We start from the raw sequence: 25,724 nt of genomic DNA, 5'->3' as shown, positions 1-25,724 counted from the left end.
GGATGGGTGGGTAGGTGGGGGCATGGATGGGTGGATGGACAGATGGTAGATGGGTGGATGGGTGGGTTGATGGGTGGGTAGGTGGAGGCATGGATGGGTGGATGGACAGATGGATGGATGGGTGGATAGGTGGGTAGATGATGGATGGGTAGGTGGGTGGATGGATGGATGGACGAATGGTTGGGATGGGGGATGGGTGCATGGATGATGGATGGGTGGATGGGTGGGTGGATGATGGATGGGTGGATGGGTGGGTTGGTAGGTGGGTGGATGGATGGGTGGATGGGTGGGTGGATGGGCCAGTGGTAGATGGGTAGCTGGGTAGGTGGATGGATAGGTGAGTGGGTGTGTGGATGCGTGGGTGGATGGATAGGCAAGCTTGTCTGTTTCTTTTTGTCTATTTGTTTCTATCCAACATACAGTAGGTACTAGGTAGAGATTGTTGGGATAAAATATTCCTTTGTTTCTCCAGCTCTCCCTCCCCTCTCCGTCTGGTCCCTCCTTAGGGCTCCAGCTCCCTTCACCTCCCTGCCACAATCCCTGGGCCCCTCAGGCCAGAGATGGTGGAGGGGAGGGGGATGAGCCTTCCCATCACCCTGCCTTCTCCCACTTCCAGGAAGCAGCCGCAGAGTCCCAAAGCTCCTGCACCCCAGCCACCCCCCATCCTTAAAGTCTTCAACCGGCCTATCCTCTTTGACATCGTGTCCCGGGGCTCTACTACCGACCTGGATGGACTGCTTCCCTTCTTGCTGACCCACAAGAAGCGGCTGACTGACGAGGAGTTCCGGGGTGAGCCACTTAGGTGGGGATAGTGGGCGGGTCAGCCGGGGGGGAGGGAGGCCTGGCATTGGGGGCCCCCTTTCCTCTCAGCATCGTCCCCTGAGTCGGTGGGCTGTGTTGGCCATGAAGAACACTGGATAGGGATTCTGGTCCTGTGTGTCCTTTGCCATATTACTTAACCCCTCTGGGCTTTTGCTACCATCATTCATTCATTCATTCATTCATTCTTTCAGCCTTTATTTATGGAAAGGTCAGTGTTGTAGGTAAGCAGACTCCACTCACATGGGTTCAAATCCCACCTCTACCACTTAAGGGATGTATGGCCTCCTTGAGGCCCAATTTTCCCACCTGTCAACTAAGGAATAATAATAGCATAGTCCTGGCAGGGTATTCCTGCTTCTGCTCCCGGGCTCTGCCCCACCCCCACACAGCTCTCGGGCTCCCCTCCCTAGGCTGAAGCCCAAGTCACCACCGCCCCGACTTCTCCCAGCCCAGAGAGCTCACCCCCCAGCCTTGTCTGGCCTCCAACCTGTACCTCAGAGTATCATCTTCCTCCGCCGCCCCAGGCCTTCCCTGCAAATTGGCAGACTTGGCCTCTGAGCCCCTTGACCTGAGTCAGTCACCTGCTATGTGCCAGGTACCAGGGTTAGGAGCCATAATTAACTGGCCAAACGACCCCACAAATCAACATAAAATGTTAAGAACTGCAGCACCTGTTACAGAGGAGAGCCTGTCTCGAGAAGGCCGGCGGCAGTCTACCGCTTGGGGCTGACGAAGCTTTGGGGAGGTCGGGGGTGGGAGGGGTGTTTTTGAGACTTCAAGTATTTCAGCCAAATTCAGTGCTAAAGCAGGGGGACCGGGCCAGAGGTACATTTTTCACGTGTACCTTTACCAACCAGATCCTTTGAACACCACGATACAGTGCAGTGTCGTGACTGTCAGAAGAGAATTCCTGGATTTAGCAAAAATATTCCTTCACGGTGTGCAGCCAGGACGGTGTGGCTTGTTGGCGGCACGAGCTTAGAGTTGTGACCCCTCGGGGCTCCTCCCTGCCCTCAGAGCGTCTCAGTGACTACGGGAGCCATTTCATTTGGAGGTGACCCACATTCAAGCCCTTGGCCAAACGGCCCCTCCTGACCCCCAAGGGCAGTCGGCACAGATGGGGACAAGCGTGGGGTAGAGCGAACCCCTCCCCTGTGTCTTCAGCTCTGGGCTGGGCTTCCAAGGCTCCAGCTTCTCCTGTGTTTACGACCAACCGAGTCAGGGGCTTTTCGCCTAGGCCAGGAGCCCCCAGGCGAGAGCGTATCCGTGTGCATGAGCAGAGGCGGCGGGCTGGGGGTGGGGGTCCCTGAAACTGCAGAGAATAGTGCATATTATTGGGGGATTAACCAAGAGACCCATAAGGCTAAGTAAGCTGTAGGGCTGCTCGCTTGCTCTGGCCCCTTCTAAGGTCCTGCAACTAATTTTGAATTCATAATTGCATATTTGATTTCATAAACAGTACCCCGAAATCGTATAAGTCTGAGGCCCCTGAAAAACCTGGATCCACCCCTGCGTGTTGTTCTAGCCAGAAGCTCATGAGCTCATCTGATTTTCAGGGGAGTCTGTGACCACCACCCCTCAAAGTTTGACACCCTCCAATTTGGCATTCATTTAGGGCGCTCCCGTGGGCAGACCACTTCGCCACCTGGTGGCCGAGTCCTGGAACTGCGTGTCCCTCCCCGGTTCTGGGAAGATGCTGCTCTCGGCATTTCATCCCAGGACCCAGGCTGGGAGCCTCCCACCCCGCTACAGCCTGGGTCTGGGGGTGTGGAAGTCCAAATTCAAGGTCTGGTTCCACACCCCGCACAAACCACTTTGGGTTATCTGTGGTTTGGAATTACCTGTAGTGACCAGCTCATCAGGTGCTGTGCTGGGCATGGGGTGAGCAACGGTGAATGAAGCAAACACAACCCTGTCCTCAAGTTGCTCGCAGTTTCCTGGGTGAGATCAACATTCATCAAGCAATCACAGAAATAAAAACAGTTATAAACTGTAATGTGTGCCAACAAGCGGCTGTGTTGGAGGATTTGATCTAGTCAGGAAAATCTGGGAGAACTTCCTGGAAGAGGTGACACTTGAGCTGAATCGGAATGAGTTGCAGTTAACCAGTTAAAAGAAAAGGAGGAAGGACCGGGGGAGGGTGAAGGGACAGCATGTGCAAAGGCCCTGTGACTCACTGCAATAGCGTACTCTGCGGTCACCACTCCAGCTGCTATGTGGATTGAAGGAAACCCAGAGAGACTGGTGGAAACCAGGCAGGTGTCTTGGGCCAGGGTGGTGGCAGTGGAGATGGGGAGTGGTGGAGGGATTGAATAGGACATGCTGGTGGGAGAGGGATGTGGGGAAGAAGAGAGGCCAAGGCCAAGGGTGACACAAAGGTTTCTGGCTGGAGGGGGACACCATCCTCTGAGGAGGGGACATATGTGGGCTGGGAGTGGGCTTTGGGAGGGAGCACAGAGAGTTGCAAGCTGCCTGAATTAGGAAATGGACTGACACCTCGAGGCTAGAGCCGAGTGTGGGTGTGTCTGGAGAGAATCTGCCCCCGACCAAGGGGTCGGCATTCGGGGCACCCCCACCCTGCACTTATGCAGATGAGGAACTGGAGTCCGCTTTTCCTTCAATTCAAGGTACAGCTCCTGGGTGACTCTGGGCTGGGCGCCAGGGGTACAGCAGGAAGCGGCTCATCGGGGACCAGGCTTGTCCAAGAGACCTCAGTCCTGGGGGCACCGGGACTGGAATTCAGGTCTCTGTGAGTCTTTCTTGTTCTGCCCACTGACTCCTGGCATCTAGGGAGAAATTCCTAAAGCACCTCTTGTGGAATAATAACCGCAACAGAATATTTACTGAGGACTTTTACCTGCCTGGCGCTGGGCTCATCAACAAACATCTATTAGCTCTTCAATTTCCTCTGTGGCCTCAATTTAGCGAGAAAGGAAACTGAGGCAGAGGAAGGGTCACACAGGAATCGGGAGTAAGGCCAGGATTCGAACCCCAAGGTGCCTGGCTCCAGAGCAGGCGTCTCCACTCACACCTGCGTCTCCCACCTGCCTCTCCTGTTCCTGATCCCATTCCTGCTCTGCTGTTCCTGAGCCCCCAGCATGATTTTGCCCTGTGCCTGATTCACAGGGGCGTTCTCTTTCCGTTGACTCATACTTTTTTTTTTTTTAAGATGTATTTAATTATTTGAGGCGGGGGGAGGGCGGAGGGGTAGGGGCAGAGGGAGGGAGAGAATCTCAAGCAGACTCCCTGCTGAGTGCGGGGCTCGACCTCAGGACCCTGAGAGCATGACCTGAGCCCAAACCAGAGTCAAACGCTGAACCGACTGAGCCATCCAGCCGCCCCTCATTGACTTGTTCTTTTAAAATAAAATCAAATCGTGTAACCATAAAAATTAACATAAGGGAAAGAAAATTGCACAGGGACCTTAGCGAGCATCCGTGGGCAGCGTTAAGGACCCGTTTGTGCCACACAGAGACTGGCTTCATGAGAGAGATCTGACATCGAGATGAAAAGGCTCATGGCGGGCCTTCAGTGTCATTCCTGCTGCATCTGTGGGGCCCCCAAAGCCCTCTCCCGCCCCTCCTAAGGTAATTTTACTGGTGTAAATACTTCATGGGAAGGAGATCCTCTGTTCAAGTAGATGGCAAACGCTGCCTGCTGTGTCTGACTTCTAGAGCTTCCCAGTCACCATTAGCATATTAAAGGCTCTGACAAGTACTGTAATAAATAAATAAATATGGTTGGCTTTGTTTAACCCAGGCTTCCCCACCATTTATTTGATTTTTAAAATTTCCTCCAAATTATGCTTTGGTCAATCCCAATCTCTGTAGGCTGTGGCTTCCCCACAGTTTGAAGAACTGCCCCCCTGAGTTTGTTGGACCCCCTCAGCACCATGGGGGCAGGTAGGGAATGGGCTCAGAGGGGAGGTGTGACATGGCCCCAGGGCCCTGTCCCCTGCTGCCCAGTGGTTCCATACCATGGGTTGAACGCCCCTCATCCTGTATGTGTGTCCCCCCCAGAGCCGTCCACGGGGAAGACCTGTCTGCCAAAGGCCCTGCTGAATCTGAGCAATGGACGCAATGACACCATACCTGTGCTCCTGGATATCGCTGAGCGGACAGGCAACATGAGGGAGTTCATCAACTCGCCCTTCCGGGACATCTACTACCGAGGTGGGGCCCCACGCCAGGGCAGGGGTGATGCAGGGTGGCGGTGGGGCACTGTCCTTGCTCGTCTAACCCCACACCACCCCAAGAGCTTCCACCTACGCCCCAGGTGCCGGCACATGTCCAGGGACTGATCGTTGAATGACTCCCCCTTCCAATGGTTCTAATGATCCGTGAACTTGGCATTAGGGACCTGAGATGCCATGGCTCCGGATACTCTAAGGCTCTATGATGATAGTCATACGGGCCAACAGTGCTAAGAGACAAGCATATCACCAGCCCCACCTCCCCGGGTCTAAATTCTGAGATTCTATGACTCAGACTTGACCTTTCCTATTCCCAGATATGAAGATTCAAAGTCTGTGAATTTTATACTTGAGTCCAAAATTCTGTGGGGCCACGATGCCTTTGTCTCCTCCTGGATTAAAGCCTCCTGTGAGTCAGACAGGTTCCCACACTTGGGATCTGACATGTGGGATCTCCTCTGAGTCTGCATCCTGCCTGCACGAGGCAGCTCGTCAGGCCCTCGTGCAGCAGAGATCCCACACCCGGGCGGCGTCTGGAGCTCCGTTGCTGCCCTTGGGAGGAGCCGGCCAAGGCCTGGGGCTGCAGCCCCCACCTGACTTCCACACTCCGCAGCCCCCCAGCCCCTGCCCTCAAGCCTGGTCCAGACTCTGCCCCCCACCCCCGTGACAGTCCCTCACCCCCTCCCCAGGTCAGACCGCCCTGCACATCGCCATCGAGCGGCGCTGCAAACACTACGTGGAGCTCCTGGTGGCCCAAGGAGCTGATGTCCATGCCCAGGCCCGGGGGCGCTTCTTCCAGCCCAAGGACGAGGGAGGCTACTTCTACTTCGGTGAGGAGAGGACGGTGGGGGCTGGGGGGACGTGGTGGTGTCCACAGCCCCAGCCCCTCCCCAGATACCTAGAGCTCTGCTCGCATGTTGGTGTTGGTCCCCGAGGTCTTGCTTATGAGGAGTAGAGCATCACCTGGCCTCCTGGAGCCTCAACTTTCCCATCTGTACCGTGGGGCTCGTGAGAGCCCCCGGGGCTGTGATGGGTGGTCAGCCTCTGGTGCACCCGGCACCTTGTCATGCTCGTCCTTTAGTCCCACTGAAGCTGGGGCCAGGGGTCTGATTGCAGAGCCCCCCCCCCCCCATCACCACCATGTCCCAGCTGAACTTCACCCCTGCTTAAAGGCACACGTTATTTGAAGTTCAGGGACGAAGTCCCTCAAAGAATCCCTCAAGGCCTCCACATCGCAAGGCCACACCCCACCTCTGGCACGTCACCCACAGAAATGTGTGGACTGTGTCCGGCATCCCCGGGTCTGTCCCCTGAACATCCGCGGACAGAGCCCCTCCCCAACCCGGGCGCCCCCCTTCACTGGCCTCCCCCTGCCTCCCCCCTGGCCTGCAGGCGAGCTGCCCCTGTCACTGGCGGCCTGCACCAACCAGCCCCACATCGTCAACTACCTGACGGAGAACCCGCACAAGAAGGCCGACATGCGGCGGCAGGACTCCCGCGGCAACACGGTGCTGCACGCGCTGGTGGCCATTGCCGACAACACCCGCGAGAACACCAAGTTCGTCACCAAGATGTACGACCTCCTGCTGCTCAAGTGTGCCCGCCTCTTCCCCGGCAGCAACCTGGAGGCCGTGCTCAACAACGACGGGCTCTCGCCCCTCATGATGGCGGCCAAGACGGGCAAGATTGGGGTGCGTGCAGGCTGGGGGGGCACGGCCAGCCCGCCCCCCCCACTCTTGCCCCTCCGCGCGCACACACACACTGGAGGGGCGACTGCTAGCATTCATTATTATTAATATGCACACCACCTCCTATCATGCCAACCACATTGTCCTGCCCCAAGAACCTTCTGTGGCTCCCTATTGTCCAGCCAGGCTACTCAACTTCATCCCAGAGCCTCTGTCCTCATCCCATGCCACCGGATGATCATGCCCCGCTCCCGCCAGCTAGGATAAGCCACTGATAGAAATCCAAGTCCCAGGGCCCCACTCCTGTATACTCCCCTATAATCCACTATCAGGGTCCTAGCTTAGCCCCTAACCTGCCGAGCAGCCCTGCTCAGGTTCTCTCCATCCCTGACCTCGAACCCTGAGAGACCAGTGGCACCCCCTGCCACTGTGACAACCCCAAAAGTCTCCAGACGTTGCGGGATTATCCCCTGGGGGCCACCATGGCCCTGATTGAGAACCAAGCTTGCAGTGCTCCCGAGTCAGGAGTACTTGGGTCCAAAGCCTGGCTCAGCCGCTTCCCAGTGTGTGACTGCAGGCATCTCCCCTCGCCCCTCTGTGCCTCAGTGTCCTCGACAGCAAAATGGGGATGAAAACAGCACCCTGTGGTACCACCTGACAACTAGATAGGGTGATCCACGTCAAGCTCTTTAATGAAGGCCCTGGGATGGGTAGTATGTGCTCAGTAAATGGCAGGGATTATTATTGTTCTATTAAAAACATAGCAAAAGCTACTAAAATCGCAATTTATGAAAGAGTCTTGAGGTAATGGAAAAAGCCCGGGTTTAAAATTTGGCTTTTTGCCCTACTAACCTGTGTGGCTTTGGGCAATGCCCACCCCCTCTCTGTTCCTCAGTATCCCCTGGGGGTAAGCTGCAGATAGAGGCATCAGGAAGGACTGGATCTAACAATTATTCCTAGATTTAACATGTTAATAAGATCGATTCACTGTTGTTTTAATTACATAAAAAAGATACTCATTCCGATTCCGATTTTTGAGGCTGGCCTGGTTCAGTCCGGCTTCAGCTGATTGTGTGGCCCTAGGGAGCACCCTTCTTTTCCCTGAGCCTCTTTGCTCCTCTGAAAACCAAGACGGTAAGAGTAAGAACAAGATGATGTGAGCACACAGGGCATGTTCCGTAAATACTTCCTCCCCGCTACATCCTGCTCTCTTGGGAGGTTGCCCCGAGATGGGCTGTGATGGGCCCCTGGGGTCCCTCTGATGTGAGGGGCCGAGCATTGGTGTCCCTCCCCAGGGCCCCCTGACCCTCCCTTTTCCCGCTGCCGTGCAGGTCTTTCAACATATCATCCGCCGGGAGGTGACACACGAGGATACGAGACACCTGTCCCGCAAGTTCAAGGACTGGGCCTACGGGCCGGTGTATTCCTCGCTGTATGACCTCTCCTCCCTGGACACGTGTGGGGAAGAGGCCTCTGTGCTGGAAATCCTGGTGTATAACAGCAAGATTGAGGTGAGCGCTAGGGCAGGAGACAGAGCCTAGGGAAGGATGGGGGTGGCTGAGAGCAGGGAAAGGACCCTGGCACTGGGAGGGGCTCTGCAACTTTTACATGCTGTGTGACTCAGGACAATTGACCCAACCTCTCTGAGTCCCAGTTTCCTCTTTTGCACAATGGGGATAAGGATAGTTCATGTCCCGTAGGGTTGTTGGGAGGACCAAGTGAGTTCCTTTGAGAACAGTCTGGCACTGAATAAACATTCTATGTCAGCTATTATCATTAGTAGTCGTTAGATGAAGTTTTGAAAGCTCCTTTTTTCACTGAGCAGTATTTCGCGAACATCGTTCTGCACCATTAAATATTCTTCTGCAATATCATCGCTGCGAGTAAATGTACCACGTTCTAATTAACCATTCCTCTATTCTTGGTCATTTGGGTTCGTTTCTGCCTTTAACTATCAGGAATAACACTGCAATGGCATCTCTGTGGCTACATTGTTGCACAAATCCATGTTTATGAGGAAACTCAAGTCATTAACGGGACAGGATGCTGTACAAATGGGGCAGAAGATGCTGGGGACGGGCTGTAGGTCTCCCTTCCCTCCCCGGCTCCGTGAGCTCGGACAGATGCCTTCCCTTGCTGGAGCTCACTTCCCTCATCTTTGAAATTAGTGACTAACTTGATTTAGGTCAGGGGTGGTGGGAGGTTTAGCATCTCTGGTGCAAGCTTTGATTGATTGGTAGTGTCTGCCCGGGGATCTGTATAGAGAACTACTGTGCGGGGCTCAATTACTGATGGCTTTCCTCCCCCTCAAAGCCCCGGGGGAGAGTTGGAGAATTATGGTGAATCCAGTGTCTATCATCCTGGGGCTAAATTTCCCCATCCTCCTTCCTGACTCAGAACTTCTGAGGTTGAAGCCCAGGGATTTATATATTTTGACAAGCTACCTGGGTGATTTTGCCACCAGCAGCTTGGTACCTACCATCCGCAGGTTGGAGTGTGGGGACCATGAGAATAGCTTTCCAGCTCTGGGTCCTCCGAGTCCAGAATAGCCTGGAAAGGTCAGTCGGGGCAGAATTGGGCAGAGCCTCGAATCCTGAGCCCAGGAGTGTGGGGGTGATTCGGAATCCCCATCCAGTTCCCCGTGGATCCTTGAGTGTCGCTGAAGAGTGGGTTAGGAGGAGAAGGTGCTCTCGGGGCAGAGGGTGGGGGCTGGCGTGTTGCAGTCGGCCTGCCTGGATCCCACGTGGCCCCTGCTCGGGTCTCCCACAGAACCGCCACGAGATGCTGGCCGTGGAACCCATCAATGAGCTGCTGCGGGACAAGTGGCGCAAGTTTGGCGCTGTGTCCTTCTACATTAATGTGGTCTCCTATCTGTGCGCCATGGTCATCTTTACCCTCACCGCCTACTACCAGCCGCTGGAGGGCACCGTGAGTGGCCGGGAGCTGGACAGGAGCCAGGGCACAGCTGGGTCCTCCTCTGGGGGTGTCCCCTGTGGGAGGGACTGGAGAGAGCTTAGGAACGGGATGGGGAGGTGGCCCCTCCCCCCCCCGCCGCACCTAGGGGGGAGAGAGTGAAGGAAGAGGATCCACAGGATCCAGATGTTTGGGGAGCATTGGGGATCATCTGGATCCGGGGCCGGATGTTGGAGGGGCTGGGTGAGGACCTGCGTGCCGTCTGTCCCCCAGCCCCCATACCCTTACCGCACCACTGTGGACTACCTGAGGCTGGCCGGCGAGATCATCACGCTCTTCACCGGGGTCCTGTTCTTCTTCACCAATGTGAGTGCCTGGCCCCCAACTGCACCCACCCTGCCCGTCTCCTTCCTCCTTTTATTTCCCCCTTCCACTCCCTTCCTCTGTCACCTCCTCCAGGCCTATACCCTCCTTCTCTGCTTTTTCCTCTTTCCCCAACAGAAAAGAGCCCATCATCTTGGGGTGCCTGGGTGGCTCAGTCGGTTAAGCGTCTGCCTTCGGCTCAGGTCATGATCTCGGGGTCTTGGAGTCTGCTCTCCCTCTGCCCATCCCCCCTCACCCCGTCATGTTCTCTCTCTCTCAAGTAAATAAATAAAATCTTAAAAAAAAAAAAAAAGAGCCCATCGTCTTGTCTCTGGACCACACTCTGCCTCCCTCTCTCCCCTTCCCTCCCCTCCCCTCTGCATTCCTGACAGCTCCACCCCTCTCACCTGCCTCCTCCCCTCTTCCAGATCAAAGACTTGTTCATGAAGAAATGCCCAGGAGTGAATTCTCTCTTCATTGATGGCTCCTTCCAGCTACTCTAGTGAGTAGAGGTCCCCTCTAATGAGTCGAGGTCCACGGGCTGCCAGCTTCTGGGTGAGGAAGGTGGGATTGGGGTTGGGACGTCATCCAGATTTGGGGGCAGGGGTTGGGGGGAGGTGACTCTATTAGGAGTGGATTCACCCAGCCCTGATGGCTGTAGCCCAAAGTCAGGAAAAGACCAATGCCAAGCAATAGAGTCTTCTGGTTAAAGCAAGATTCTGGTTGCCACAGAGTTATCGCCATATACACCTTATATAGAAGTAATGTAACCTCTTATGCTGGTGATTGATTGCTAATGTCTGCCAGGAGTGCCATGAGAAGAGTGCTGTGCTTGATTAATGATGTCTGCCTGGGGCACCGGATCAGTTGCTGCATGTGCACGACATCTTTTCCCTTTTTCTTAGAGAACGATGAAATCCACTTAGCCACAAAATCTCCCCTCAACACCACTTTCTCTAGCAATTCCAAAGGGCATCACTTTGGGATCTTTTAGGGCCTCAGGGCCATTGCACACACATTAGTGGCCAGCTAATTGACATCATGGTTAATAGAGTGCTGGGGCACCCAGTGAATCCACTTTGTTTCTCTTCTGGGGGGTCAAGAAGGCATCAGGATGTCCTGGTCCCCCAGAGGGCTTGGGGGCATGTCTCCCCCTCCGGTGCCTCATTGTCCTCTCTCCTCTCTGGGTCTTCTTGTGGTCTCTGCTGCCTGTAGCTTCATCTACTCCGTGCTAGTGATTGTCTCGGCGGCCCTCTACCTGGCGGGAATTGAAGCCTACCTGGCTGTCATGGTCTTTGCCTTGGTCCTGGGGTGGATGAACGCCCTCTACTTTACCCGCGGGCTGAAGCTGACGGGAACCTATAGCATCATGATCCAGAAGGTATGGGCTGTGGAACCCTCTGGACCATGTGTCCATGGAGGGAGCCACACACAGGATGTGTGCAGCCTACGTGTGTAGATGGTACCCTCGGCCCTGAGGACACGGGGCACCGTGGGGGCCGCAGGGAGGGTTTGGACATCGGTGGAGGTGGGAAGGGACAAGGGTGGAGGTGGGAACCCTTGGGATGGAGAAGTCAGGAAAATGAGAAACCATGTGTCTCATGTTTGTCTCCATATTCCCACTGGGGTCTTTAGATCCTCTTCAAAGACCTTTTCCGCTTCCTGCTGGTCTACTTGCTCTTCATGATTGGCTACGCTTCAGGTGAGCTCTGGGGAGCCAGGTGACCTGGTAGGGGTGGCGCAAGGACCAGAAGGGCAGCCTGCTGCGGGGAGGACAATAACTAGCGTGTGCTAGGTTCTCTCTGCGCGCCAGGAGCTGGGCTGAGTCCTGTTCCATCCCTGCCTCATTAGTCAGTGCCTTTGTTGCGAGGGGTCTGCGAGTCCTGGGCTGAGTCCTGTTCCATCCCTGCCTCATTAGTCAGTGCCTTTGTTGTCCCCTTTACAGGTAAGAAAACTGAGACTTAGAAAAGTTAAATAACCTGCCCAAGTTCCAAAGCTAGGAAATGGTAAAAATAGCATAGTAGTGATTATTGCAAAAGAAGCCACCCGAACTTAGGGCCTTAAAACAACCACTGTTTATTACTGCTCACACATCTTTGGGTCAGCTGGGCAGTAGTGCTAACCCGGGCCGGGTTCGGCCCATCTCCATGAGCTCCTGTGTCTGTGGCCAGCCATGGTTTGGCTGCCGGCTGGCCGGTCCAGCGAGGATGGCCTTGGTGGGGGTGACCTCGCTCTCTTCCCTGTGGCCATCCATCCTCCAGCCGGGTTGGGCGTGTCCCCATGGTGGTCTGAGGGTTCTGAGAACATATGTGGAAGTGTTCAAGGTCACTGCCCGGCATCCCTTCTGCTTCACTCTGCTGTGAACGCAAGTGACAGGCCGGCCTTGATCAAAGGGTGGGGAAATAGATTCTACCTCTTGACGGAAAGACCCGCAAAGTCACGTTGAAGGGACATGGGTACAGGGAAGGGTGAATCTGAATACTTAATCTACCAGTTCAGGCCAATTCTGTCTGTCTCCAGTGTGCCTTCTCCATAGTGTCATGATGCCCAGGGACCTCAGTGGCACAGGCCATGGGGGAAGGGCCAGGGATGGGGACACTGACGGAGCCATTGGGCAGGTCCCCAAGAGGTGGGTGAGCTGCCATCCAATGCCTGGCATCCAAAAGAGAGCGGCTACCTCAGACTTCACCAGGCCACATTCACGTCTGAGGAGGCTGTTCTGGGGATGAGCACTGAATCAGGATCTGATGGTCGTGATAGTTTAACCCAGATGGCTCCGAGGCTCTGCGTGGATTATTTGGGGGGAAGCAGAACGGTAGCCTCGGCTGGGGAGATAGGGACAGGACACAGCTGCCCCCTGCCAGGGTTAGGACTGGGAAGAACTAGACAGAGTGTCAGGGGATCTGCAATGGTCAAGAGTCCAGCCCTACTGCAGTCCTAATTACAGAAACTGAGGCAGGAGCTTAGGGGTTAAATGAGCAACAGAGTGGTCAGCTTGGTTGCAGGGCTTCTCCTGATAGGGGACACTAGATCCCTTCTCTGAGGCTGACCTAACAGAAACATGACACATGGGCATTTTGTGCCCAGGGCAGACATTGCTAATGGATTGCAAAGTGATTTTTCTGATAGGTCCAGATAAGGTCTCAGAATCCTTCTCGACACATGTGTGGGCAGCCGCTACACAACTGAACAGCAATAGCATATGGGTTGAAACGTGCTCACTGTAATCCCAGGATGAAGGCCCTAGGAGGTTGTATGCCCCGCTGACTGAGGGGCTCAGCCTCCTCATGCTTCCTGCCCTGGACGGTGTAGGGGCCGTTGTTGCTGCTAAACTGTGTTGAGAAGAATCTAGAAGCTTCACCTGGGCTCAGCAGGAAGGGATGTGTGCCAGAATCAGTTTGAGATGTCTGGAGGCGGGGCAAGGGCCTTAGCAGGCATGGCTTCTAGAACAATCAGGCCTGGCACCGGGTTTCAGCTTGCACCTTTCCTCTGTGAGCTGGTGTGGGCTGGGAAATGGGAGCGTGACCGAGGGTCTTCCCCCCAGGAATGCTGACCTTCCAGGCTCCCAAGACCTCTACCAGCAATAGATTAGGGTTTCCCAGCCTTGGCCCCTTTGGCCCTTGGGGCCAGATGATGCTCTGTGGGGGCCGTCCTGTGCATGGCGGGATGTCTAGCAGCGTCCCCTGGGCCTCTCCCCGCTAGGTATCAGTAGCGCTGCCTCTGGTTGTGACAGCCGAACATGGCCAGATGTCCCCGAGGGGAAACGTGGCCCCTGGCTGAGAACTCCTAGACTAGATCCCGGGACCTTCTTCTTTGTTAGCAAGAGTCTGTGGAAAGAGCCAAGGCTTTGGACCCTTGGCTTGGCTCATACGCCAGGTGACCCTGGGCCGGTGTGCTCCCCTCACCAAGCCTCAGCTGTCCCCTCTGTTGAATGGGAACGCTGCTCTCCCCCTGTCAATGCGTGTCGTCACTCAGCGAATGTCACCCCACCCCCTCCCACAGCCCTGGTGTCCCTTCTGAACCCATGTGCCAACATGAAGGTGTGCAGTGAAGACCACACCAACTGCACGGTGCCCACGTACCCCTCGTGCCGCGACAGCGAGACGTTCAGCACGTTCCTCCTGGACCTCTTCAAGCTGACCATCGGCATGGGCGACCTGGAGATGCTGAGCAGCACCAAGTACCCGGTGGTCTTCATCATCCTGCTGGTCACCTACATCATCCTCACCTTCGTGCTGCTCCTCAACATGCTCATCGCCCTCATGGGCGAGACGGTGGGCCAGGTCTCCAAGGAGAGCAAGCACATCTGGAAGCTGCAGGTGACGCCCCGGGACCCCCGCGTCCCCAACCCTGCCGGCCACCGCCCCCTTCCAGAATGGGGAGACCTGGCCCACGGCATGCCCCGCCTCGGCCTTCTGCTCAGGGCCAGCTCTGTCTTCTCATTCTGCCTCCGCTTCCCTGTCCGTAAGACGGAGCTTGGGGGCTACCCAGGCTCCGCTGCCCCTGAGAAGCAAACGTGGCCGTGGGCCTCGTGGGCACAGGGGAGCTGCTGCCTTTGTTTCCCCAAGTGTTCTATGCAGTTCTAGAAAGCAATGGCCCAGGGGGTCACAGCCCTCTCAGGCCACGTACAGCTCATAAACTGGGGGGCTCACAACAAACAGCGCGAGCACAAGGCCCAGGAATGGAGCAACCACATTTACGGTGCATTTCAAGGAAATGGGGCAGTGAGAAGAAAAAAAAGCCCCAAGGTCATCCTCCCAGTTCTGGGTCTTGGGGGGGGGGGGGGGGGGAACGTCCGTCTGCTCTTAATCTTTATGCAGACCACTCCCTTTCCCAGGCCTCAGTTTCTCCATGGGGTGTAACTCATAAGAGGCAAAGTGGCAACCTGTGGACTGGGTTTGACCCACAAAGATTCATGTTTTCTGCATTGCCATATTTTTAAAAAAAATTCATGCAAAATTTTAAAATGAAGAGATTTCCCATAAAAATCCGAACTTCAGGCCTCTCTGGAAAGCTGGAAGCCTGGCAGGGTGGGCCCACATCCCTTTCTGGCAGTGCTTGGGGGGATGGGAGGCAGGGGCCTGCTCCCCACAGGGCTTGCGCTCTCGGGTGTGCCCCAGTCCCTACCCCTCCCTGGTGCTTCCCAGCACCGACTGGTGACATCGTGCATGTGTCACGGGGCTTCCTGCCTCTGATCCTGCTTCACCCATTTGTGCTCCTGCTGGGACCCGTGGGTTTCTGAATGTATAACCCTGCTTCCGGGGCAGTAGGGATGCGCATCATTTCTGCCACGAGGGCAGTAGGTGCCGGGGGGGAGGGGGGACAGGAGGAGGCTCACCAATGGCCTGCCCACCGCTCCCCCGCTGCAGTGGGCCACCACTATCCTGGATATCGAGCGTTCCTTCCCCGTGTTCCTGAGGAAGGCCTTCCGCTCTGGCGAGATGGTGACCGTGGGCAAGAGCTCGGACGGCACCCCAGACCGCAGGTGGTGCTTCAGGTGAGGTGGGGGCGGGCGGGGCCGAACCATCCTGCGCCGATCGAGCCTCCTTACCTTTCTACCCATTGCAACTTCCTGAGCCACTGAGGCCCGATGGGCCCGACCGGAGTTCAGTTCTTCCAGGTGATCTCGGACAAGTCAGTTTCCTTCCCAGCCTGGGTCTCTTCCACGGATGACAGCACCAACCCCCGGGGCCAGCCGCACGGAATCGATGGACTTGGGCCATTACCCAGATGCACAGGGAATGCCCCCTTCTTAGGGGAACCCCGGGGTGAATCCTTTCTTTCAGGGTGAATCATTCTTCATAAAGTGATTGCCGGCATAGAGTACGACCGTCATGTCTGGAGTCAGGCAAAGCCAGTTCCTCGTCGGTGAAGTGGGGACAATACCAGAACCCACCTCGTAGGCTGGCTGGGCAGTCCTGTCCAGTTGGAACCCGAAGTTCAAATCCTGACTCTCTGAGTGGTCAGCTTTGTGATCTTGTATGAACCGTGCAACAAGCCCGAGTTTCCTCATCTGTCAAACGGGAACAGTGAATGTACCTTCCTTGCTGGGTCCTGACCTGTTGAAATGGCTCCGAATAGGGAGGTTGGATGAAAATGACAAAAAATAATTCTCCAAGGGGGAAATTAGATTGAGCCCGTTGGGGCCCAAGGGGCTGCCTGCTGCCTTGGCCAGGGCGTCCCATAAAGTGGAGGAGGGAGCGTCAAGAAGCAGGGTGTCCGCTGCAGATGAACGGATAAGCAAAACGCGGTGCACCCCTAGAAAAGATGATTCAGTTGCAAAATGGAGTGAAGTCCTGAGGCTCCAGCACGATGAACCTCGAAGACGTAATGCTCTGTGAAAACAGCCACAGTCAAGGGGCCACGCGGTGTAGGATTCCATTTATATGAAATGTCCCGAATAGGCAAATCTACAGGGACAGAAAGCAGAACACAGGTTACGGGGAGGTGGGGTGGTGAGACTTACAGCTTAATGGGTACAGAATTTCTGTTTGGAGGTGATGGGAAATATTGGGAATAGATAGCAGGAGTGGTGACCCGACACGGGGGGAGAGGGGGCTATGTTTAATCCCCTGAATAGTATCCTTAAAAATGGTGAAAGTGGCAAATTGTATGTTATGTGTATTTTACCAGAATTTTTAGGGAACGGAGAGGATGTGCTGAGGGGCTGGAACAGGGAGGCTGCCTGGGGGTGGGGAAGGGATACGGTCGGGGTGGGGGCTCCCCCGACCCTTCTGCCTGCTGTGGCCCCGCCAGGGTGGACGAGGTGAACTGGTCTCACTGGAACCAGAACTTGGGCATCATTAACGAGGACCCAGGCAAGAGTGAGAACTACCAGTACTATGGCTTCTCGCACACCGTGGGCCGCCTCCGGAGGGGTGAGTGCAAGGGGGTGGGGGGTTAAGTGGGAGAGATCCAGGGGTGCAGAGGGGAAGCCCTGGTCATCCTCGTCCCTGATTTGCTTTGAGCAGTCCTGTTCCCTTTCGGAGACTCACTGTTCACGTCCGTAGAATGGGCCAGCCGCTGAGTTGTTGCCTTTGTTGCTCGTGAACGTCTGGGGCACCTCCCTTCCCCTACACTGGGTGCATGAGATGCAGGGACGTGGGCCCTCAGCCATTCTGACCTGGGCTTGAATTCTGGCTCTTCTACTTACTCCTGTGTGCCCCTGGGTTTGGCGTCTTGACCTCTCTGAGCCCCAGTTTCCGCCTCCGTAAAACGGGGATGATAATCCTCCCCCTTTAGATGGCTGTGGAGTGCCCAGTGCACAGGAGGTGCTCAGTACCTGTGTGTGCATTCTCCACCCATCCTCATTCCTCCCTCCGCCACGCTCTTGACAGATCGCTGGTCCTCGGTGGTGCCGCGCGTGGTGGAACTGAACAAGAACTCGAACCCAGACGAAGTGGTGGTGCCTCTGGACAACGTGGGGAACCCCAGCTGCGACGGCCACCAGCAGAGTTACCCCCCCCAAGTGGAGGACTGATGATGCTCCCCTCTAGGGGCTGTGGGCTGGGCAGGGTCTCTGGCCTGCAGCCCAAGCCCGTCCCTCCACCTGCCTGTTTCTACTCCACCTGCATTTCAGCGATGCCTCCCTGGGGCGTCCCCCATGTGTTCCTTTGACTTCCAGAGGCGAGGGCCGGGCGCAGATGAAGGGGAGGCCCCAGGACCCTCTGGCCCCCAGGCTTCTGCCCCCAGCTCCGCCTCCCCACCCGGGGCATGAGGCTCCTGACTGCCTGTCTCACTCCCATGGAGTCACATAAGCCAAGGCGAGGGCCTCTCTGCCCACGGGGGCTCAGTGCCCTGCCTCTCCATTATTTATTTGCTCTGTTCTCAGGAAAGTGGTATGATCCTCGCCCCCAAAGGGATCTGGCAGAGGCCTCAGGATCCCATTCCAGGTCACCGCCGGCCAACCCCAGCCCCAGCCTGGGCCCTGGGCTGCACACGGCCCCCTGTGCAGCAGCGTGCCGGCTTTGCGTTGGGGGTGGGGCCATGCCTTCAGTGTGTTCTGTAAAAGGTCTGGGGTTTGTCGGTGCCCAATAAATTGTTCATTCACTGATGGTGAAGATGGTAGGGATGATGATGGGGGGAGTGGTAATGGGCATGGGGATGACAGCAGTGAGACGGGGGAGCTCTGAAATGCTGGTGGGGGGGGCAGGGATGAGAATGAGGAGCAGTGGTAGTGACCAAGGTGGTGTTTAGGGTGATGGAAGGAGGCTGGACTCAGGGCAGCAGTGGTGGTGTGAGCCTAAGAGATGTGAGTGAGATTGGAGTGGAGGGAGAAGATGGAGTCAAAGGGAATGGGGGAAGAGTAATGTTGGCTGGGTAGGGGAGCAATGCTGGGCAGAGTAATGTTAGTGGCGGGGAGAGAACATAGATGTAGGGAGAGTCATGTTGGCAGGAAAGAGTAATGTTGGTAGGAGAGAGTAATGTTTGTGGGAAAGAGTAATACTGGTGGGGGAGAGTAATGTTGGCGCACCAGTAATATTGGTGAGGGGAGAGTAATGGTGGAGAAGAGTAATGCTGATGGGGAAGAGTAATTAATATTGGTGCGGGAGAGTATTGTTGGTGGGAAAGAGTAATGGTGGGAAGAGGAATGTTAGTGGGAAAGAATGGTGGGGGGAGAGTAATGATGGGAGGAGAGTAATGCTGGTGCAGATTAATGTTGGCAGGGGGATAGTAATGCTGGTGGATAGAGTAATGGTGTGAGAAGAGTAATGTTGGTGGGAAAGAGTAATGTTGGTGAGAATGAGTAATGTTGGGGAGAGTAATATTGATGGAAAGGGTATTATTGGGGGGGAAAGGGTATTATTGGAGGGAGAGAGTATTATTATTCCCCTGCAGGTGGGAATAATGCAGGTGGGAAGAGTAATGTTGGTTGGGAAAACTAATGTTGGTGGGAGGCAAGCAATGCTGGGGCAGATTAATGTTGGTGGGGTGAGTAATGAGGGTGGGTGGAGTCATGGTGGGAGGAGAGTAATATTGGTAGAAAGGGTAATACTGGTGGGGGAGAGTAATGCAGGTGGGCAGAGTATTACTGGCAGGAAGGACAATGCCGCGTGAGGAGCGTAACGGTGGTGTTTCTTCTCGTGTCTCTTTTTATGAGGGCGGAAACCTTTCCCGAATGACCTCCCCTCTTGTATTATTGGCCAGAATGGTGTCACGTGTCTCATGCTTCAGCCAATCAGCAGGCAGGAAGCCGCAGTGTCCTAAAGCCGACGGACAAATGGAGAAAGGTCGTTTCTCCTGCCCGGCATCCCTGATGACTGGGCCCGCTGGTGGCTGCTGCAGGCCTTTTTCCAGATGCCCACCCTTCACCTCAACGGCTTTCCGACACCTGCTAATCTCTCGGGACCTCTGAGAGGCAGAGCCGGAGCCGGGGGTGGCACTGGCTTCCCCCAGGCCACAGGGACTGGAATGGGGGCACTTCCCGAGCAGACTGGCAACGTCAGTACCTGGGCCCTACCGTGTCAACGGCCCCCTCCCCCACTCTTCGCTCTGCCCGTGACTTTGCAAGAGAGCCTGACGGTGTTCTCCCACTGTGGGCAAAGCACAATTTTGCATCCCTGGCTTGACTGTGAGATTTGTTTTAATCAATGGCATGTTAAGGGACATGACTGGGCTAGCCCCTCCCCCCCCAAAGGAGGCTGAGAGCTCCACGGAGCGCAGCAAGCCTGGGTGACATCAGAGGAACCCAAAAGATGCATGAGAAAGAATCGTTCTCCCATGCCAATGAGTTTTTGCAGTGGTTATTTTTTTTAAGGGCAGGCATAGATTTTGTGGCAATATCTAATGGATGCAGAATATCCTCTACACCCCACGTTTCAGATGAGGAAACCAGGGCTCAGAGAGGTGAAGACTCTTACCCAGGGCACCTGGCTGGGAAGTGGTAGAGGTGGGGTTTGAACGCTTGTACTCTGCCCTCGGAGCCCATTCTGGAGAGAAAACACTCTGACCCCTGAGGGGTGACAGGTGAAAAGGCCAGGTCGCTCCTCTGCCCTGTAGACCCTCGCTGTCACCTACCACTTTCGCTGAGCCCCCCGAGATTGTCGGCTCCCATTTAGAACCCTTTCTCTCTTTGAACATACCCCTAACTTTATTCCACCCCGGATTTCTTATTATGTGCGTGTATGTGTATTTAATAATGATAAAGCACTTGTATGTCATATTTGACAGGAGGGCTTTTTTCATCTCAAGTTTAGAGTACTACTGGGAAATAATTAGCGCTACTAGAGTCAAAAACAATGGGACCCCATCAGAAAAGACAGTCTCAGAAACTCTCAGATCTTAATTGAACAATTACCTCTTATGCCTATGAATACTTCATTATTACATGCCCTGTTATTATTAGCTGTTATTATTGTTTTAGATGAATGCTGGGGATTTTTTAAAAATCAAAAGCCATTTTCAACCACACTGTTCATCTCCCCGGAACGCACACTCCTGACATTTCCGAATGTAATAACGTCGTAGCCGGCAGCCTCCACACCTCGCCTGCAAGATGTGTATTCTGATCATTTCGGTGGTTTGGACGGAGCCGTTAAAGACTCTGGGCCTCTGTTCATACTGATTAATTGTTGACTCCCTGGCGAAAGCATTGGCATGAGAATCAAGCACCCACTACCTTTTCATTTTTAGGAGCCCAAAGCCATCGTGGGCAATGGGGAGATCTTCGTTCACCCCAGGCTTATGAGATGAAGCAAAAGGAGGGGTGGTGGTGGAGGCAGAGGACAGGATGGAAAGGGCACTGGCCACAGAGACCCAAGCCCAGGGAGGGAGGATGGGCTGGGCATCTTCTCTTCTTGGAGGGAATCACGGAGAGGAGGAAGCAGGTGAACGTGGAGTGGTAGGCACTGCGCTCAGTGTTCGGTGCTTGCGTCTCAGGAACCACGTGTGGGAACTGAAGGGTGGGTGTTTGAGGCCTCTCCAGAAGCCATGTCCCCTCTTCCTTCTTCACAGCGCCTGTTTTGTTCAGAGTTCTCCACTCTGCTCCACAGTCAGGGGCTTCCCTGAGCCAACCACTGTGACTCTATTTCCCTTACTAGGGATTGGTCGAGGAATTGCCACGTGAACCTGTGAGTTCTGACCTATGAGACAAAAGGGGAAGTCTGCTGAAGGAGGGGGGATTCTGGGAAAATAAGAGCAATCTAGGAAGACACTGTCTTTGCTGGGCACTGCCAGGTCTGTGATGTGATGCCTGGAACTGCAGCAGCCATTTTGTGACCATGAAGGCGCTTGGTAGAATGGAAAGATGGAAAGGGGTCTTTGATGATACCATTGAGCTGTTGAATTAACTCACCCTGGGGCCGCCCTACCTTAGGGCTTCTTATGATTGTTGGAGATAAAAATTTTTCTTTCTCATTTAAACCAGTGAGTCAGGGTTTCCTGATACCTTGCCCAAATCGTGGAGATACAAGAATACATTTTGAACCCTATTTACAGATGGAGAAAGTGAGCCCCAGTGAAGTAAACACACTTGCCTAAGAACACACAGCCTAGATGCAGTGGAGTTAGGATTTCCCCCCTCTGTCTTAGGAGGAGAACCCTTCTAGAGATTTGGCAGGATTTTTTTTACCTAGTGTTTTGGCCTTTCCAAAGCGTGTGCACATCCATTTCTCCACCATAACAGGCTGTAATGGGTTCTAACAGGTGATGACAGGGGAGGTTCGGTGGAGCTGGGACTGGAACCCAGGTACCCAGATTCCAGCAGAGAGTCTTCTCAGAATCTCTAGGTGCTCAGTGACATCAGAGAGTCCCGCTTGCTATTACCCCCCCCACCCCCATCTCATTTGGGGATGCATCCATCTGATCTCACAGATCAGCCTTTGGCCTATGCAGGGTGGGACTGCTGATCCTGGGGATTGGCCACCAGGGGCCGCTGTAGTCACACCCAGAGACCTTCTCAGAAGAGGAGAGAGGGAACCTGGAACCAGCCAACTTGGCCGGGAAGAGCCCCTAGCTGAGCTCCCCATTAGGTGCACCCTGAGGCTCTAAGACTCAGGAATTCCCTCACCTCTCAACAAGGAGAGAAGGTGGCCCAGATCTGCCTCTGGAGAGTCTAGAACCTAGTTGCTGTGTGCCCTCAGGCAAGTTGCCTTCCCTCTCTGAACCGCATTTTTGTCATTTTCAATATCAGGGTACACCCCCCCTTGTCAAATGAGGGCTTCCTTCTCTCTCCTTTAGGGTCTTTTCCCTCCTTCGGGCCTAGCACAACACGGTGAACAAAGACCAATTAGGATGTGGTGGCCCCAGAACTGAGGCCCTATGACTCCAGGTCAGGGTTGGATTCCAGTCCTTGCTCCACCAACTGGGGAAACTGAGGGCCACACGTCACCAGAGAGAAGAAGGAACTTACTCAGTTTCCCTAATTGCAACACAAGAGGTAAGACTCGGTATTTCCTGAAGTATTTGTTCCTTGGGATGTTAATGGATAGAAACAAAAACTTAGGTGATCAAAAATATTAGGGAAACGCTGGGTTAAAGCTAAAAGGGTACCTTGCCTGCAGGACTTTTCAGAGCCTTTAATGTGCTAATATAATTTGTGCATCTCTAGGGTGGGGGGAGGGGGATGCATCTGTTTCTCTAACTCTTTTAACCTGGAAACCCATTTTCCAAGGTGAAAAGCAGCTGGACCTGGTGATGACAGAAATAACACGCCTAACTTTTGGGGCATCTTCTCCCAAGCAGGCTCTGTTCCCTAGGGGACTTGACCACCTGTTTCCTATGTTCAACCCCACGTGGTTGTAATGTGCTTGTGATATCAGTCTGGCTGGGCCCCACCTTCCAGGCCCGCGCAGGGAGCAGGTGGGGCCCACGAGGGCCCTTGAAGGCAGCCCGGGTGGCGCAGGCGCGGTGTGACGTGGGACAGCGCGCACGTGGGACCCACGTGGGGGCGGAGTCCCGCCCAGCTGGCAGCCGGAGTGTAGGTTCCAAGCTGAGAAGTTGAAGTCGCTGGCTGTTGCTGGGCAAGTTCAGGGGTTGACCTTGCCTGCCTGCCCTCTCCAGGAGTGGGGAGGTGCTCTAACGGCCGGCGGGTAGGAAAGCAGAGTCAGGAAAGCACAGAGCTACCCCGGAAAGGTGAGTGTCCCCCGCACCGGCCCCTCCGCTCAGATATTTGCCCAAGCTTTCCCGCCCCTCTGATGTCTAAGATGGGGTGATGATCTTCTAGCAGTTGTCAATGACAGGAGGTGTCACCTAGGGGAGGTTATGTGGCAGCCACACGTGGCGACCACGTCGGACAGCTCAGCTCTAAGTGGTGTGAGCCCAAGACGGCTAAAGGGAGAGAAGGAGCCGTGTCCCCACAGGAGACCTAGAGAAAGGCTTGCGGCTCTGCCTGGGGTGGGGGGCAGACAGATGGCAGATTCTCCCCCTCGGCCCCTTCACCCAGCACGAAGTCCTGCCCCCGGGGAGCACGGGACCCCGGGCTGTAGCTCCGCGCTGGAGCCAAATTGGCCATATTTGGGGCTTGGGGCTGGCGGGGGGGGGGGGTGCTCCTGTGTTTTCTGCCAAGTGCGGTGGCGCCGAGGGTAGACTCTGAGTCAGGCCCGGCTTCTGTCCCAGCTGCTTCTCCCTTCTCCACCCTCAGCTGACTTTGGGCAAAATGATTGCCCTTCCGGGGGCCTCACTGCCCTCACCCGCGCCGTGTTGAGTGGTCAGGAGGGGACTAGGTACCGTTTAGCACTGAGCCTGGGGACTGGTCTGCCTGCAGTGACCGTGGACCGTTGTAGCATTGATGGCGATGTCGTTGTCACCCGTGCTGTCCTCCCAATGTGGCAGGTAGTCCAAGGTGATTATATACATGGAGGGCAGGGGTGCTGCCCGCTGGAGGGCCTGTTGAGATCAGCCAGCCCTGCTCCCGGGGAGGAGCCCGGCCAAAGCTGCTGCTAGGACAGGGCGAGAGCCCCAGCGGGACTGTCTGTACCACGGGCTCCCGCCGTCCTGCGTGTGGACCCGCCGACCCAGCCCACAGAGGGTGAGGCTTTCCCAGAGCAGAGGCGGGTCCGTCCTCAGCCCGCATCTCCAAATGAGGGGGACCTGGCCTAGAGGGTTGCTCCAGTCTTGCCTCCTTGCGCTCCCCTGATGCCCCAGTGGGGGTGGGCCTGGCAGTGGGCCCGGGACATGGGGACCTGGGCTACCCAGAGACCACGTTGGTGGGAACAGCTGGGCCACAGGCCACCGCCCAGCCCTAAACCTGGCTCTAGACCCCGCTGCTCTGCCCCTCCCCCAAGTTTCTGCCCCGTGCTGTTATGTCCTCAAATTCCCTGTCTGGCTCAGGGTCACTCCAGGTAGCAAAGCCAGGATTCCCACCTGCTTCTAGTTCACGCGGGAGGCTGGGCCTCCTGGGCTGCCTGCCTCCAGGGCCCTCCTGGGGTGCTATGGGGCCGCAGGCGGGCTTCAGCTCCGTGTGAGGGTGGAGGCTGCGGGAGAGATCTGGGGGGTCTGGAGGCGGCCTGAGCCAGGGTGTGGGTCCTGATGCCAGAACCTGGCTCCTTCTTACCGTCCTTGTGGCCGCTCTCATCTGTAAAATGGGGATGATTTCGTCACACATCTGATGGTGCAGGTGTGAGGCTGTTTTGGGAGGTCAGAAAGGCGCTTTGTCAGCTGCCGCTTACATACCACTTCTGGTCACCCCCGGTGGCCTTTTGTGCAGCGCTGACTTGATCAGCTCATCACCCGGCACAACCCCTGGGCTGCTCCCCAGGGTGTGAGGCGTGCTATGCTTGGTTCATTGACCTAGTTCAGAAGGACCTGGCACTCAGGTAGGGCTCTGTGCATGGGAGGGGAGGACTGCATCAAACTAGGGGCTCTCCAGGTCCCCCCAGGCCAGATGGCAGGCTCCCCTGCCAGGGGATAAGGCAGAGACAGGATGTGAAAAAGAGTCCACGCCGTGGGGTTCAAACCCCAATTTTTCAGACTTGCCGTGTGACCTTAGGCAGGTCACTTCACATCTCTGAGCCTCAGTTTCTTCCTGGAACACTTATTACCTTGCAAGGATGTGGTGAGACTCCAGGGAGATGTGGTCTATATGAAAAGGCCCAGCACAAATGAAGTGCCTGCTAAATGCTGAGCATCCTGGGTGGTCTCCTGCAGATCCGCCCCCTCCCTGGCACCCAAGCCTGGGGTGGGTGTGTGCTGGGGCTGCCCAGCCACTTTGGCCTGCCCGCAGCCGCACTGCCCCCCACGGAAGCTTGGAGTATGTCAGGCACAGAGGAGAAGCTGGGAAGGAATGTAGTGATGCGGGGGGGACACCATCCCCAGACCACCTCCGCACCATTCAGGGAACGAGCCACGGGGCCCAGGCTTGGTTCTGCCTCAGCCACTCTGCAGACCCATCGCTGGCCGTGACCCAGCGGACACAAACAGGTTACATGGCAGCGTCCACTCCTAAAGAGCTGGAGAAGTAAATGACCCACAGAATGCCCAGCGCTGTGGGTGCCAGGAGGCTCCTGGCCTGCTTCCTCAGGGCTCCGCGCCCGGTCAGCAGGGGAGGAGACGGCCCATTTTACTCCTAAGGGAGGGAGGGAAGGAAGAACAAAACAAGAGCTACAAAACAATTCCACAGCTGAGACACCATCTGTGTTTTCCTTCTTTTTTCTTTCTCTTCGTTTTTAAAACAATATAGTGCAGACTGCACTTCTCACAGTAGAATATAATGGTCAATTTTAGTATAAAAAAAAAACATTCTCAGAGATTTGTAAATGCACTTAGTGCTTGAACAGGCCTTGGAGAGATACAGTACCGCTTCCGGAGTG

General features: G+C 55.4%; 1 protein-coding gene across 2 annotated transcripts in view; it reads left to right on the top strand.

The window, feature by feature from the left end:
* Positions 1-18,025, top strand: part of TRPV4 (transient receptor potential cation channel subfamily V member 4) — a 35,307-nt gene extending 17,282 nt beyond the window's left edge. For both annotated transcript variants that reach the window (XM_021703492.2, XM_021703490.2), the window contains exons 3-16: positions 617-789; positions 4,842-4,994; positions 5,704-5,844; positions 6,407-6,705; positions 8,034-8,213; positions 9,472-9,630; positions 9,889-9,981; positions 10,407-10,480; positions 11,194-11,359; positions 11,614-11,680; positions 13,981-14,297; positions 15,348-15,475; positions 16,735-16,856; positions 17,316-18,025. In XM_021703492.2, coding sequence (XP_021559167.2) covers positions 617-789; positions 4,842-4,994; positions 5,704-5,844; positions 6,407-6,705; positions 8,034-8,213; positions 9,472-9,630; positions 9,889-9,981; positions 10,407-10,480; positions 11,194-11,359; positions 11,614-11,680; positions 13,981-14,297; positions 15,348-15,475; positions 16,735-16,856; positions 17,316-17,458 — 2,215 coding nt within the window. In that variant the 3' untranslated portion in view covers positions 17,459-18,025. The remainder of the gene's footprint in view (positions 1-616; positions 790-4,841; positions 4,995-5,703; positions 5,845-6,406; positions 6,706-8,033; positions 8,214-9,471; positions 9,631-9,888; positions 9,982-10,406; positions 10,481-11,193; positions 11,360-11,613; positions 11,681-13,980; positions 14,298-15,347; positions 15,476-16,734; positions 16,857-17,315) is intronic.
* The last annotated feature ends 7,699 nt before the right edge of the window (positions 18,026-25,724 follow it).

Source organism: Neomonachus schauinslandi, chromosome 14 (assembly GCF_002201575.2).
Source record: "Neomonachus schauinslandi chromosome 14, ASM220157v2, whole genome shotgun sequence".
In the NCBI taxonomy this organism is placed as follows: Eukaryota; Metazoa; Chordata; class Mammalia; order Carnivora; family Phocidae; genus Neomonachus; species Neomonachus schauinslandi.
Note: the sequence above shows the minus strand (reverse complement) of the source record. Positions and strands in the feature narration are given on the sequence as shown.